Source organism: Macrotis lagotis, chromosome 1 (genome assembly GCF_037893015.1).
Source record: "Macrotis lagotis isolate mMagLag1 chromosome 1, bilby.v1.9.chrom.fasta, whole genome shotgun sequence".
Taxonomy (NCBI): Eukaryota; Metazoa; Chordata; class Mammalia; order Peramelemorphia; family Peramelidae; genus Macrotis; species Macrotis lagotis.
Window position 1 is genome coordinate 529,845,155 of NC_133658.1, and position 16,731 is coordinate 529,861,885.

Here is a 16,731-nt window from a genome sequence, read left to right on the forward strand (position 1 = left end):
TTGTTATAGTTCTAGAATATTTTCCATAGTTATGATTTTCTCTCAACTAACAAGACTCTCTTTCATATTCATTAATTCTTGCCTGAACTGTTCTATAATACCTTCATTCCTTCCACTGAATCCTTTCTTCCTCTCCTTCCCAAACTTCTCAAATACACTTCATTAACAAAGTGACCTTGCTAATAAGCAGTTATAAGTATATTAATCCTTTGGCGATTCCTTATGGTTCATAAAACTCCTGTCTGGCAGTCAAAGTTCCTCACACTGTCATGATCCTATCTTTTTAACTTTTTTTTGAAAAATCACTCCCTTTCTAACTAGGAACCTTTCTATCTTCAGATCATTCACTGATTTCTCAACTTTAAGCTTAGCTTTATTTGATGATCTATCCCTCCTTGAAAGCATTCCTGGAATTCCATCCCTTCCCAGAAGCCTACAAAAATTCCTTCTCTCCCACATTGTTTTAGTAATGTAGCGAATTGTTTTGTAATTTTCTAGAACAACTCTCATATGATTTTGTGTAATGTAGATACCTATGTTGACATTTCATTCCTTTATTAAAATTGGCATATAAGTTCCTTTGTAAATAGAGGTTATTTCATTCTTTGAACTTATGATGATTTGTTTGTCCTTCATTCTTGAAGGTTATGATATCAATGAGGTGATGTCCTGACAAGCCAGAGAATTGGATTTGCGTTGGGGGCGGGGGGTGTTGTGCTATGTCACTAGTCTCATTTTCTCCTCTGGAGTCATTTGGATCCAGTGGTTAGATATAAATCCAGATAGAGATGGCCCTGGATGTGAAGCAATCAAGGTTAAGTAACTTGCCCAAGGTCATACACTAGTAAGTGTCAAGAATCTTGGGCCAGATTTGGACTCAGATCATCCTGACTCCAGGGCTGGTGCTCTAGCCACTGTACCAACTACTTGCTTAGCAATTGATAATTATTTAACAAATTCTTGTGGATTGATTGAGGGTAGAAACCCTGTAATCTAAATTTAAACCTTCCTCTAGTAGCTACGCAGAGCAAATGATGAAGAATTTTTTTAAAATTGAATTGTTCTGTACCATAGTTAGTAAGTGGCTCAGCAGGCAATTATTATGTTTACATTGAGACAGAAGGGCAATTAAGTGACACAGTAGATAGAGTACTGACCCCGGAGTCAAGAGGACCTGAGTTCAAATTCAACCCCAGATATTTACTAGCTGTGTGACCTTGGGCTAGTCACTTAACTCTAATCATCTCATCTCACATCCAGGGCCATATCCAGTCATCTTAATTTATATCTGACCAATAGATCCAGATGGTTCTGGAGGAGAAAGTGAGGTTGGTGACTTAGCACTCAAATCCAATTCATTTACTTGTCATGATATCACCTTCCTGAGGTCATGGTCTTCTTCAAAAATGAAGAATAAAAAACAACAACTTTGTAACTATCACCAAGCTAAGTACTAAAAATAAAAAGAAAGGTAGTAACAGCTCCTTCTTTCAAGGAGCTTGAATACTAATAATAATCTTTGTAGACAAGGAGACAATGTCTAGGTAAGTACATAGAAGATGTTCATAGAAGATGTAAGATATTCTTAGAAGGAAATGTCCAGCAATCGGGCAAACTAGGAAGGTGTCAATGGAAGCAAGGAATAAGGATTTATTAAGCACTTATTCTTTGCTGTGCACTGTGCTAAGATGAATTTTGGAAAAAAGTGAGAAATTCTAAGAATTGAAAATAAAGAGTAAGAGAAATATAGCTATGAAGGATAGTCAGTACAAAGACATAGAGATAGTGTTGTTTGTGAGAAACAACTATAGGATTAAAAAGTTGGAGAGACAATGGTAATTAGGCATGGCTATTTAATCATTTTATTAAAAATGTAAGAATTTTAATAAAAGAGGTCAGTGGCCCTCTCAAATGCCAAAGACCCTCATGGTAGTTGACTCCAGTCTTATATGACCCTGCAAAAGTAGGTGTTCTAAAGGGTAACACCAGTTCTGATTAATTAATAAGTAATTGAAAAAGAATGAAAATTAGAGTGACCTACTGGACTCTGATTATGTCATTTACTTCTAAATTACCCCTATCCTTGAGCAATGTAATCAACAAAAATATCCCCACCCAAACCCATAATGGGACTAAATTCCTTGTAAGGCTGTGTGGAGTATGACCAAAATTGAGAAGAGTAAATTCGATCTCATATCATTAATGTCCTTCAAAAGACTGAATTTTGAGATAAGGAGGAAATTCTGGATCTCCCCAAATCATTGATTATTCATAATTGTTGCTCTCACAGAATATGACAGTATTATTGGACCAAACAAGTTTCAGATGGGAGCAATCTTTAAGAAAACTGGAAAAAATAGAAGATTGGGTTCTGAAGAGCTTTAAACATTAAACATAGATTTTTTTCTTTTGTTTTTGTTTTCATATTTTTTCTCAGGAAGAAGAAAATTCAAAGACCTTGAACATAAGCAGATAATTCATCAAGGATAGCATTAATTGCTGAAAGAAATATGACCTCCAGATCAAAGAAATTGGTTCAGGCATCAAAGAATAAATATATTAAAACAAAAGAAAAGAATCTAATACTTTATGAAAAAAATCTTGAGAATATGAGGAAAACATGGAATCAAATTGGCTGTAAGTGTTTTAAAAACAAATGAGAATTATCAGATGAGAATTTTTGGGTCACATAGCAAAAATAATGGATATAATAAGGGAAAAAAGGGTGGAATTTGTAACCGTGGGTATCACCAAAGAAACAAAAGAGAAAGCAATAGATTGGGAATGTAAAAATAGATAAGTACTTGGAAAAAGAAAAGCAAAAAACAATATTTTCTCTATGCAAGAAAAAGTATAAAAAACAAGAGTTTTTGAGAAAAGCAAATAATTATGAATTTCCCAGTAGAACACAACAGTACATAAAAACACAAGTACTATTATGCAAGAAATAATGTAAGACAACTGCCCAGTACTTCTAAAATGCCAATAGGACTTGCCTTCAGAAAAACAGACAAATAGCATCACCAACAAAAAGGGATACAAACTCTAAGACACATCAAATCTAATACTTCTGAAAACTTCAAAAACCCTTAAGAAACAAATTTTGCAAGGAATCAAGAAATGTAAACAAAAACAATTTCAATAAGACAAGATTATTTTGCACTCACCAGAAAACTCAAGAGGAATTTATAGACATAAATTAAAACAGGTGTTCAGTAAAAACCAGATATTTAAAACATCCTTAGAAAGAAAACCAGAATTGAAGAGATCATTGGCTTCTCAAATGACCAGTAAAGAGAAATATAGGCGGTGTGAAAAAATAGCACATTCACAGATATTCTGATTCCATTCTAACTATATGTAATAGAAATTCAGTCATTAAGATTTTACAAATTATTTTATTAACCAATTGAAAGACCAAGTAAGTTAAACGTGCCTATTTTATACTATTATATGTACTTGATAGGTTGTTCATTAAATTAATATATAAGGATGAGCACCTTGAATAGGAAGTTAGATAAGAAAAAGAGAAATTACTGGGTAGGAATTTGGAAAATATGCACTGCTTCCAATGAAATTAAATTATTTGCTGTTCTCATAACACAAACATTCCAGGAATATCATTGGACTTTTAAATCAATATTCTCTATTGGGATTACATGATTGTAAATCATGGAAAACCATGATCTCTCAAATAACTGAGAGAATAATGTAAATAAATATGGTAGACATATGCATGATGTTCCAGAGAATATTGATTGGTTAAATTATCAAAGTATATTATCAATCACAACTGATATGAAACAGGTGGTATAAAGACATTCTATAAAGACATAAAAGTATAAATGTATAAAGACACAATACATACAGATGAGCTCATCGTGGAAAAAGAAAAACAAAAATATTAGTTTTCTAAAGACATTCTGTCTTTAGAAAATCTTACATTTTAAATAAAAAGGAAAATCTTTGATATTTATGGAGTATTTAGAAATAAATATGGACAAGAATTGCCCAGGATGAGAAATTGTAAATTGTCTTGTTCTTTTGAGTACAGATCACATCAAAGATGAAGGTACATGTTCCCAAGGTACCAAAATGAGGCCAGAGTGAAGTAGATTGCCAAGATAGCTATGTTGAGATTGCCATTAGATGAATAGTAAAACTTCTGATTTTAAAAAAGATCAGTAATGGAAAATGCTAGAATGAGCAGAAACATGCATAATTTAGAAATTTCTCTTTTGGATAATGTAAAATTATAAGAATCAGATAAGGCAATGCTTCTCTGTTCTTGAGAGAGATAGAAAAAGAATCTGATTAGACTGATCAAAATGATTGGATTTCAAGCAAAGCTAAACTAAAGTCTTTCCTGGAACTAGCATAAAATTTTGACTAATAATATATTTCCATAGGACTATTGGAAGTAGAATAAAACAAAATCTGCAAGCAGCATTTTGATATCATGTGACCAGGTACTATATACTGCCCTGGTGCTTGTTAACACCCCAAACTCTACAGTGTATAGGGTAGATAAACTTGTTTTCTTTAGAACAGAAAAATGTAAGGAAAATGTGACAGAGAATTGAAGTTTCCTTTAAGTGTACCAAATCAGTATTTTTTTGCTCTTAATATCCTCCTTCATTCACACATTGGAGGAGCAGTGCAGAATTGTAGAGAGTAAATCTATAAACCAAGAAGACCTGGATTAAAGACCTGCCTAAAACATACTGGCTATAGGACCCTGGGCAAATCATTAAAATGTTCATTACTCTAACTTCAGAGAAGAAAATGACCTGTGTACAGTGACAAAGGGAGCTTTCTTAACTAAAATTGTACCAAGTGAAACCCTAGGTTCACCTTAAATGAGTTATTATTTTTAATTAAAATTATAGAAGAAAGAATAATTGAAAAAGAAAATGCTAATTATTTTTGAACTGTCAAAGTCTAGCCATCATATCTGAACAGTCATGAACAAGTACTATCATTCATCTGAAAACACCTGCTCAAACAGGGTAGAAATAAACTTCAAATGGCTACCTTTGAAGAACTGAAGGTAAAAACCCCATAATTCATAGTGTCCATTTTACTATTATAGCACATATTTGTCAGTATCAAGGGTCCACACAAAACAGGCTGGAGATCAAACCTGAGCCATCACAACTTTAGTATGCCCAGCAAGCTACGAGTGGCTTTTACATTAAAAAAAAGTAAAAACCATTCTTAGTTTGTTGGTGATAAAAAAAATTCAAAAACAAAAGCTAGATATTGAGTTGGGTTTAGCCTTTAAGTCATAGTTAGCCATCTGCTGTACAAGATCAATTCAATTTTCAATTTACTTTTACGTGAATATTGCTATTTCATCATGAACATGTCATGTGGTAAACAGAGAATGTTGAAAAAAGTTAAATGAATTACTGAAATCCATTTGTTGAGCAAACAGCATAGTCAGCAGTGGAACTATGGTATTTTGACTTTTGGACCAGTGAGCATTTCTTTTTATCATTGACTTCTTTACAATGAATAGTGTTATGATGAAACTTAAGTGGATATCTTATATGCCCAGTAATAAACTTCTATGTCAATCAATTAATAAACATTTTATAAACACCTATCAAGTGCTCATTGTGATTGACACTGGGAACAGAAAGACAAATATCAAACATTAAGAGATTATTTTTATCACCTTTTATAAAAATTAAGGAAATTGGATCCAAAATAACTAGAAATGATTAAAAGTTTCAGAAAGTATTTTTTAAAATATCATGACTATGAAGGAATTTTTTCTTTTTTCTCCTTAATATATTACAGAAATGTATGTTATCCTGACTAAATGTTGCAAACTATATGCAATTTGTTAACATCACAAACAATAAAATCATGAAAAATATTTAAAATGATTTGATGTTACATAGACTTAAAAGAATAGGTATATGGTTGTACACTTAGAACAGATATAATAAATCATTTTATAGTGGATATGCTACTTATTAGAAGTTAAATTGGGAGCAGCTAGGTGGAACAGTGGATAGAGCACTTGTCCTGGAGTCAGGAGGACCTGAGTTCAAATCTGACCTCAGACACTTAATAATTGCCTAGTTGTGTGACCTTGGGCAAGTCACTCAAACCCTATTGCCTTAAATAAAAATAAAAATTTAAAAAAAAGTTAGATTAAATCCACCTAAAGTTTCTAATTGTCATTAATATATGTTAATAGAGGAATAGGAAAGTTTTAAATTTGTGACAATAACTTTCACAAAAATAAGTAAATTCCATTTTATATAATTTCTATTACTTAAAATTGATTACTTGTTATGTAAAAAAGATAAAAGCTTTCCATAATGTTTTAGTATCTCACTCTACAATTTGATGTCATACATACACACATGTATATACACACACATACAAATACACAAACCTAATAATGGTAATAGAAGAACATTTAAGTGTAAAAAATTAAAAAAAGTCATACTCTTTGGATATGTATTATGCTTGGGAATTCTTTATCACCTTGACTCATACAGTGATGGAAAAACTTTAGAATTTTGTCTGTGTAACTTTTTATTTTTTATTGAACCTTTTTAATATGAAAGTTCATTTTTAAAACATCTAAAACATTAGGTCCATATGAATTGAAACAGAGACTATATTTTATGTCAATGTGATAAAACTTAAGAAATAACAGTAGAATAGAAATGAAAGGTTCCTTGTGCTAATTTGGCATATAATGTTTTGATTTGAATTCATTCTGATGTTAGATGTTGATATTTAATTTAATCTAGTTCCTGTTATTTTCTTTTTTGATTCCACTTTATATGGTCTAGGAATTAAGACAAAGATAGATATGCCATGGAAAGCAATATATTTTTTCTGTAAGAAAGAGAAAACAGCTAGAGCATTGGGTATAAGTCTCATCTAATAGGAAAGTAATTCCAAAGGGAGTGGTTAAAACTTCCACTGACAAAAACATATCGAGTCCTTTACAGAATAAGGGCATTGCTAAATCCAATAACCCTCATAGGGATGTGGGGGTCTAGTTCCTGCTTAAACTAAATAAATTAAGGTACAGACAAGCCTCTCTCCTTTCACATTAGGACAAGAGACAGAATTCTGAGCTGCCAATTTTGCAGCCTCTTCAGCCTGAGGGAACTGCAGACAATTCTTGTTGATTAGGAAATTGTGATGATTACAAGAATTGCTGTGGAAAAAATATGACAAGTGTACACAAGTACTTCTTAACTGCAGTCATTAATATTCATAGAAACCACCTGAGCAAAAGACATTGGGCTTGTACTGTAAAGTTAAAAGGTTTTAAACTCTAAATTTAGAGTAGTCATTAAAGACTGTTTATAAAAACAAAAATACTATTTTCAACAGGGGAGCTATTAGGAGAAAGAAAGTACCTTTATATGCACCTAATTAAAGAAAATTTAGCAGTCAGAATTGAAGGAAATTTGGTTTTTCTCTACTTTTACAGTTAATCAACAAGCAAAAATATGTGCCAAACACTGGGCTAGCCACTGATGATCCAAAGAAGAAAAGCAAATGAATCTTGCTCTCGATAAGCATATTCTACTGGAGGACAAAGCATGTATATACTCATATAATGATATAGAAATATACATAAAACAAATATGTTAATTTTGGAGGGAATGTTCCTAAGTTGGGAGGAAGAAGAAAGGTTTCAAGTAGAATTAGACAGGATTGTGATTTTAAAAGGGTGAAAGTACAGGAGTGTATTTCAAATAAGAGTAGATTCTAATAAAAGGCACAACTGTGGGAGATGGGTTACTATCTATAAAGAACAGAAAGATGAGCTTGACTAGACCATGAATGTTAGAAGTTGAGTGCAGTAGGACAAATATTCCTTCTTATGCACATTGTTCAAGTTTTAAAATCCCAAGATCCTCCTCAAGACTAAGCCCTCTGGTTCGGGAGACTAAAATTCAGCATATTGACCTCAACTTGCCATCACTCCAATACAAAATACCCAGGGATCTTTTAAATTTTGTAGATCACAAAGATTAATTGAGTCAAGGAAGTTTCATTTATTTGAATCAACTCAAAGTGTCCTCAATGTCTGACTTTGCTGAAGATCCTCCTCCTGCAATGACTAAGTAAATACCCTTTTGTTCATTTGGAATAACCCATGGGTATCTCAATTTTGTTCTATTATTACAATTAAACTACCAGAGATTAACCCAGAACAGGGAATAATACAAAATGTACAAAAGTTTGCACTTCAATCTAGACAACACATATAGCCACTGGAACTTGGGTGAAATCATCATATTTGTTCTTTCAGTATCTCATTTTGTTCCCTGTGTAGAGAATGAGCTGAAGAATAGAGAGACATATTTCTAAAGAACAAGTTAGTTCCTGGTACTTAGTAGATATTTAATAAATACTTGTAATCTTCCTCCCCATACTCTTTCTCTTATTTTTAGTTGTTTTTTTTTTTTTTGTAAGGCAATAGGGTTAAAAGGCTTGCCCAAGGCCACACACCTAGGTAATTATTAAGTGTCTGAGATTAGATTTGAACTGAGGTACTCCTGACTCTAGGAAAGGTGCTCTATCCACTGTGCCACCTATCCGCTCCTCCCTATACTCTTTCTAAAAGAGGAAATGTAACATAAAGCCCAGTGCCCTCATACAACTTTCTAAATTTAAGTTTAGAGCTGTTGCTAATTTACATTGAGGACAGAAGTTTCTATATCTGCCATCTCCTACACTTCTGAACTAATATATCTGAGTGTCCTTGCTTTGAAAACTGAAGTCTTTGATAAATTAGTTAAATCAATCTTTTCAATACAAAAGTGAAATTCTCAATTTTCAATGTAAGTATTCAATGAATGATTGAATTCACATACTGAAATTAACTTAATATTTCTATTCCAAGTTATTTAATATATTCTTACATATTCTGCATAATATATTGTCTTATAATTAATATATTTTCAAAATGGAGTTAATAATCTGTTATTCATTTATTTTAAGTCTAGCATCATTGAGTTCTGTTCATTATCCAATTACCACTGATTATTTTGTTGGTGAAATTTGCTCTAGAGGAAAGTCATCTTCAAGCATATCAACTGGGCAGGGCAACAACTATATCCAGAGTAACTCGAATAGAATAGATATAATAATCTTCCTATGTGGTCATGAGTATGGCTTTTTCATCTTTCTGGACTTCATTATTTCTTAAATATTACATGAGATATCTAGACAAGATAATTTCTAAGATTTATTTTGTTCCTACACATTGTAATACTATTGGTATAAACTTTAAAATTTCTGAATTCTAATGGTGTATATTAAAGTTACTTATTAATAAATATAGAGAGAATTATTAGTCCCATTTAAGATCTTCATAAAATGACAATTTATTCAACTTTGTCTATCATCTTCCATAACTTTATGCAAGATTATTCATACTATGCTCTAAATATTTCATTGTTATTCTCATTCTCAGTTATGGTGACTTAATTTGTAAGGTATTTAACATCTGAAAGGAAGTTCCATTGCAGAATCTTTCACATTTTGAAGTGGTGATCAAGTTTAAAAGAACCTTGGTAAATTGTGGTTTTTAAAATGTTCAAACACAATCTATTCTTTTAAGTAAATCACTTCTTGATTTTACATTTCTATGACTGGTTGATTTAACCAATCTTCATAAGTTATGCAAAACCAGACTTTAACATAACCCAATGATGAAGCTCATAATCTATTTTCTTTACGAGAACTCTGATCCCCTAATAAGCCCCCCCCCAACTCCATTTCACATAAGGTCACACAAGAAATATAATATACATTTTTTCAATTACTATGTATAATACTCAGAAAAGTATATTGGTATATAAGAGGGAATAAAAATCAACTTGTTGTTAAATATACATAAAAGTAAAATGCAATGCTTCCATCAAGGAAATTAGAGTTCCCATCAAAAGTCTATATAATGTATTTCCTTATTCAATTCCTCCCTCCCCTTTTAGTAGGTATTTTAGGAGTTCTCCATTAAAGTGTTATTTTAATGATTGATAACATCATGGAAATCACTATGGCTCATATTCATCCATCATCTTTATATGATTTTAAAATAAATTTATTTTCTAATCTGGCATTGTCTTTGGCAGACATTTCTCTCTGGCAAGTGTTTGCTGACTAAGGTGCTTTTAGCTTTTTTATATTTATATGACAATTAAATCACATTGATTAAATTTATGAAATTGTTATGATAATTCTATATAATTCTTATTGATCATTTCTCATTTCTGATAACAAATTATATATTTAAATAATTTAGTAGTAGACTATTTCAAATTTCACATCATTATATCTTTTTCTTTTTCATAATAATGTTTCTTTTGCATTTGGAGGAGTTTAATTCTCATGAGTTGATGGTATTAAGGTGGTAATGTAAATATTAACCAAGTCAGGTAATCTGGAAAATCTCCTAGATAAAGAAGGGAACACTCACAGTAGTGTAATTATATGACCTTGAATAATTGATGGACTGGACTTCAGACTCAATATGACTTAGTAGTGGTTTAATATGATAGTCAAACTAATTAATATAATATTGAGTTCTATTAGTAGGACATAGTTTCCAGGAATAGGAAGATGACAATTCAACTATGCTTCTCAGGTCTCTATTATCATTATCATCATCATTATTATTGTTTAGGTTTTTGCAAGTCAAATGGGGTTAAGTAGCTTGTTCAAGGCCACACAGCTAGGTAATTATTAAACGTCCAAGACCAGATTTGAACCCAGGTACTCCTGACTCCAGGGCCGGTGCTTTATCCACTGCGCCACCTAGCTGACACCATGGTCTCTATTATTTTCAATTATAAGCACCATGTTTTAAGACAATCTAAAAATAAGTTGGACGTGGCAAATACAATGGTGAAGGGCTATGATTTTATGATATATAAGAACCGGTTGAAAGAATTAGAGATGCTAAGCCTGGAAACAAGAAGAATCAGAAAGTACAAGATAACTGTATTCAAGTATCTGAAAGGCTATTATATGAAGGAGAGAGTATATTTGCCCATTTTGGCAATATAAAGCAAAGTCAAGGACAGTAAGTAAAAGCTGCAAAGACACAAATTAGATGTGAAGTCAGGAGTAAAATGCTTCAAAATTACAGTTGTCTAAAAGAAGAGTGCTTTACACCCCATCAAAAGATAAAGATTCCCCTTGGAAGTATTGAAGCAGATTATAGATAATCCATTTTTTTGGTATCTAATACATGAAATCCCTTCATATATATGAAGTTCCATATATGTGTACATATATATTTATATACACACACATATGACTATTGACTTCTTATCTAATTCTCCAGTTCTATGATTCTAAATTCGTTACAGTAGAAAATAAGTTTCTCACCTATGAGCATACTTAATTACAGAACTTATGAATGTGTAGTCAGAACAAAGTAATGATCAATGTATCATCTCTTTTTTTTTTAGGATTTTTGCAAGGAAAATGAGGTTAAGTGGCTTACCCAAGGCCACACAGCTAGGTAATTATTAAGTGTCTGAGACTGGATTTGAACCCAGGTACTCCTGACTCCAAGGCTGGTGCTTTATCCACTACACCACCTAGCTGCCCCCTATCATCTCTTTAAGTATTCTTATTTCTTTTTTTTTTTGAAAGGCAATGGGGTTAAGTGGCTTGCCCAAGGCCACACAGCAAAGTAATTATTAAGTGTCTGAGGCCAGATTTGAACTCAAGTACTCCTGACTCCAAGGCCAGTTCTCTATCCACTGTGCCATCTAGCCAACCCTAGTATTCTTATTTCTTGCAAAGAGTTCAAAACACCCTTCTTATTGAATTGTGTTTTAAGGTTATTTTTTCTCCCCTGAAAAAAATTAAGTAGGAAATGTCATAAATAAAAATTATATTTCCTTCCTTTTTAAAATTGGAAGCTATTGGAGAAAGTAAAGTGAATAAATATGATAAATTACAATTTCCTTGTTAATATATCTTTTTATAATACACAGATAAATGGGAGAATACAATCAGGACTCTGAAATATAAAAACACTTAAAATACAATAATTATATCTATTATATATAAATAATATTTTATTTATATATAATATACATATATAATTATATATAATATACATATATAATTTTGTTAATAGTCTGTTTTATTATGTATAAAATTTTTTACTAAATGGATTTTAATACTAGTGATAGTAGGCATAGTACATAAAAATGTGATTACAAGGAAAGTCAGGAAAATTGAATTCTATTTTCCCTGTCTCTCCTTATCCTAATTTGGCCAAGTCATATGGACCTCCAATGCCATTTTAGATATGGGGAAAAAAATTTTGAGACTGCTGGAAAAATTCATATACAAATAAAATCTACATTATAATACAACTTGCAAGTGATTACCCTACACATGAGTATAATCTTCATGATTCCAGGCCAAACCATCTCTTCACTGGATTGACTAGATGTCTCTGAATATATTTTTATCTATCTTTCTATTTATTTAACATCACTTTATATATCTCTCTGTCTAAATGGAGAAAGAGAAACACAGGGAGAGGAGAAGAGGCAGAAAGAGTTAAGATCTGAGAGAGAAGAAAGAGACATAAAGATAAAACAGGACAGTTAGACAGTCTGAGACAGAAAGACTGAAATACTATGACAGAGACACACAAAAAGTATATGGGTTATTTCTGTTTTGTCTTTTAGACTAGAAGTTTCTACAAGTACAGTTTTTTGAACATCTTACTTTTTTAACTCACTTTGCAAAGTGCTATGATTTAGTCATTTTTCAGTTGTGTTAATTCTTTTTTTAGCATGTTATTTTTTTATTTTTTTATTTTTATTTTTTTTTTGGTTTTTGCAAGGCAGACAGGGTTAAGTGGCTTGCCCAAGGCCACACAGCTAGGCAATTATTAAGTGTCTGAGACCCGATTTGAACCCAGGTACTCCTGACTCCAAGGCCAGTGCTTTATCCACTATGCCACCTAGCCACCCCTGTGTTAATTCTTTATGAACCCCAAATGAAGTTTTCTTTACAAAGATCCTGGATTTGTTTGTCATTTCTTTCTCCACCCCATTTTGCAGATAAGAAATGGAGGCTAAGAGGGTGTATGTCTATCTAGTTAGTGTCTGAGGTTAGATTTGAGCTTCCTGACACTAAGTCTGGGAACAGCATCAGATTCGAGGCATAGAGCAAGAAAAACAAACAAAAAATCAAACATATAACAAAGGGCAAAGACCCACTAAACAGATGCTATTACTAACAGGTTAACTTGTTTCAACATCACTTTTTCTATCTATGGCATCATTCATTTCAGCATAGTATTACAGAAAGTCTTCTGGACAAAGCATGTCCAGGTTTAAAACTCCCCATTCAACACTTACAAATTCTATGACCCAGATTGGGTTTCTAAAACCCTCTGAATCTTAATTTCCTTAACAGTAAAATGATGGCAGTGACACATAATGTATTCACCTCACAGTGTCTCTAGAAGAACTACCTGAAATCATATAGACAATGTGCTTTGTAAACCTTAATATAAAATGTAAATGTTAGCTATTGTTATTGTTATTATTATTATTATTCTAAATCAGGTAATTAATAAATTATATATAACTTTAAATTTATTACCTCATTTGATCTTAACAATAGCCAAATATCATAGTAGTGGCAACTAAGTGACTTGGAATCAGAAGTGAGTTTAAAACTGTTCTCAGGCACTAGCTGTGTGTCACTTAACCCTATTTGCCTCAATTTACCCAACTGTAAAAGGAGCTAGTGAAGAAAATGGAAAACCACTACAGTATCTTTGCTAATAAAACCATCTAAAAGAGGGTGCTTTCCCATGACGATTCAAACTGAAATGATATTCCAACAAAAACCAGATGAACCTTATGAGATCATTATTCTCTTTGGATGGATGAGAATACTGAAACTCAGGGGTTTAGTGACCTATGTAGAGTCACACAATTAGTAAGTATATGTGAGGCGAGATTGAAACTCAAGTCTCTCTAATACCAATTCAATTATTTTATCCACTAGATCACCAAATCCTATTGATTCCACCTTGGTGATATTTTATCCCCTATAATAGATCCCAGTTCCTCTGTTCTACAGTCATCTCCCTGATATTATTCTCTCTTCTTGGGATATTATAGTAGCTTCCTAATATGTCTGCTAAACTACTGCAATTCATCCTTCATACTAGAAAAATCTTTCTTTTAGTGAGATTTGTTCATGTTGCTATTCTGCTTAAAAACCACCAATATCTCTGTAATTCCTATAGGCTAAAGTTCAAAGTTCTTTCTTTTCCTAGCATCCATGTCTATTTTTAATCTAATTTTTAATCTCTATACAGTTCTCTTGTGACAACACTGTGCAAACTTCATACTTCAGTTAAATCTTACAGTTCTATGTTTAATGCCTCTTGCATCAACCTCATTCCATTTTTCTTTCTACAAATGGAATTTTCTTCTACCTTTGATGAATATAATTGTTCTTTTATCAAGTAACTAAATTATCATCCCTATTCCCTAACAATTAAAAAGGAAAAAAAACTCCTTTCTCTAAATTTGCACAATATTGTATGTTTTAATTATAGTATCATTGAATTATATATGTTTCAATAATATTGTCTGATATACTAGAATTCCTTCTCTAGACTTCATTTCTCTTTTAGTGTCTAATAAAATTTTTCAAGCAATAGTTCATAAGACTTTTATTGCATGCATGAATATTTTAAAAAATGAAAGGCAAGAATAAGAGGCAAAGAATATTGGATTAAATGCAAGTACAAATTAGTAGGTAAGAAGATTTAAATCTATGATGAAAGGAGTCCTTGAAAATAATTTTTTTTTCTTCCTGAAGTTATGCCATCTAATCTTCTCCATAGTCATTGTCTCCCCATCAAAGCATTTATTATCCCTTTTCATTGCTGAGTTAATCATTTCCAACAATTTATAAAAAGATTAGACTAAAATCATTGTGTAGAAGGCAATATCTCTGAAGTTCTCAAATTCTTTTAAGTAAAGCCAATGATGATATTGCTTGAGTGTTAAGATTGTGCAAATGAGACTATCAGTAAAATAACTGGGGAACTAGAAGAGAGGCAAAACATCATATTTATTCAAACCAAGTCATGATATTTGAAACAATACTTATATGATAGTATATCCTACTGGAAAAAATAAAAACCAAACTGCAACTATGTCAGTTTTCCCCTGAATTAGACATATTTATTCCTTTGTCAAAAACATCCCTTTCTGGAATGTATTAGCTTTACCAACCAAATAACATATTCATAAAAATTTTGTACAACATCAACCTGTTTATGGACAAACTCAATCTATATTACCTTATAAAGTTTTGACCATATTGCAGCTCCATCTACAACTTTTCCATTAGTCAAAATTCACTGCTTACTTTCTCAGAGCATTAATTTATAAAGAGCTGATTTTGACAAAGTAATAAATCTCAACATCATGACTTTGAAATTTAGACAACTACTATGCATCATTGTTTTCTCAAAAACAATAAAATTATGAAATTATGTGTGAGTCTATGGAAATTCTGCTTAGTTCTCATTTTAGATTTCTAGGGTAGGGTCACCTATTTTGTGAAAGAACATCTACACATATTGGGAAATCACACACACACACATACATCTTTGCATATGTTTCTGAATAAAGAATTATCTATGGTCTATCTTTGTGTAAAGAGCAATAAAAAGATGTTATATTCCATTTAGAAATAGTGTTCATCCTTTCTACAAAACCTTGCTTACAATTTATATGCAACATTCTACAATCCCTATAAATTTTATTTCATTTTCAGTAATTTTTGGCAGCATAATTAGGTACCCAGATGTTCTCTATTTTCTCAATAAGCTAGAAATAATACCTCAACATAAATTCAAGACCCATCATTTTATGAATATGGAAAGAAGCAAAATATACAAGTGTTAGCAAAATAGCTTTAGGAGAAAGCACTATCAATCAATTTTTACTATTAAGCTTTGAACTTTAATTCATTGAAGAAGCAATAATAGAATTTAATGGATACCTGATGACACATGCATAAAGACCACTGTCCTGTACTAACGTTGGCCGGAACCAAATAGAATCTTCTTCTTTGCTCATTCTAGATCCATCAAATGCTATTGGCTCTTCAAAGTCTCCTGGTCCAGAGCTTTTATACCACATCAAACTAAGTCCAGCACTTTGGGCAAGGGAGTAATTTGCTCTGATATAGCCATAAAATAACGCACACTTGATTCGAACAGGCTCTCCCACTAAAACTTGATATTTCTTGATATCCACAGACCAATCAGTGCATCCATCAGCTACAATAAAGAAGAGAGAAGAAAAATTAGCAAAATTTCCCATGAACATACAAAAAAGGAAATTTGTGTATGTGTGCTACTGAAACTTTTTCTTTCCCAATAAATGTCATGATCCTCACTTCATTCTTTTCATATCTAAAGAAAGGATGCAATATTTGTAAGACAAATTTAATATGAATCAAATACATAATTCATGGTATTTTTGAAATGGAACTTTAGAATTCTTATGTTGAATTTGTGCAGGGGTCTTATTTTGGCACCATGTAAATTTTCATAGGGGAAAAAAAAGAATCAAATTGTTTTGACCAAGGTCATCTGTCATAGACTATATTAAAATCAATAATAAATAATTTTAATGTAATAGTACTCACAGAAGGGAAAAATTA

The 16,731-nt window shown here is 31.8% G+C and overlaps 1 protein-coding gene across 1 annotated transcript in view; it reads right to left on the reverse strand.

Annotated features, from left to right (window-relative positions):
- The window catches only part of IL1RAPL1 (interleukin 1 receptor accessory protein like 1), a 1,500,378-nt gene that overhangs the window by 691,672 nt on the left and 791,975 nt on the right, over positions 1–16,731 (reverse strand). The window contains exon 3 of the mRNA XM_074214222.1: positions 16,066–16,345. Coding sequence (XP_074070323.1) covers positions 16,066–16,345 — 280 coding nt within the window. The remainder of the gene's footprint in view (positions 1–16,065; positions 16,346–16,731) is intronic.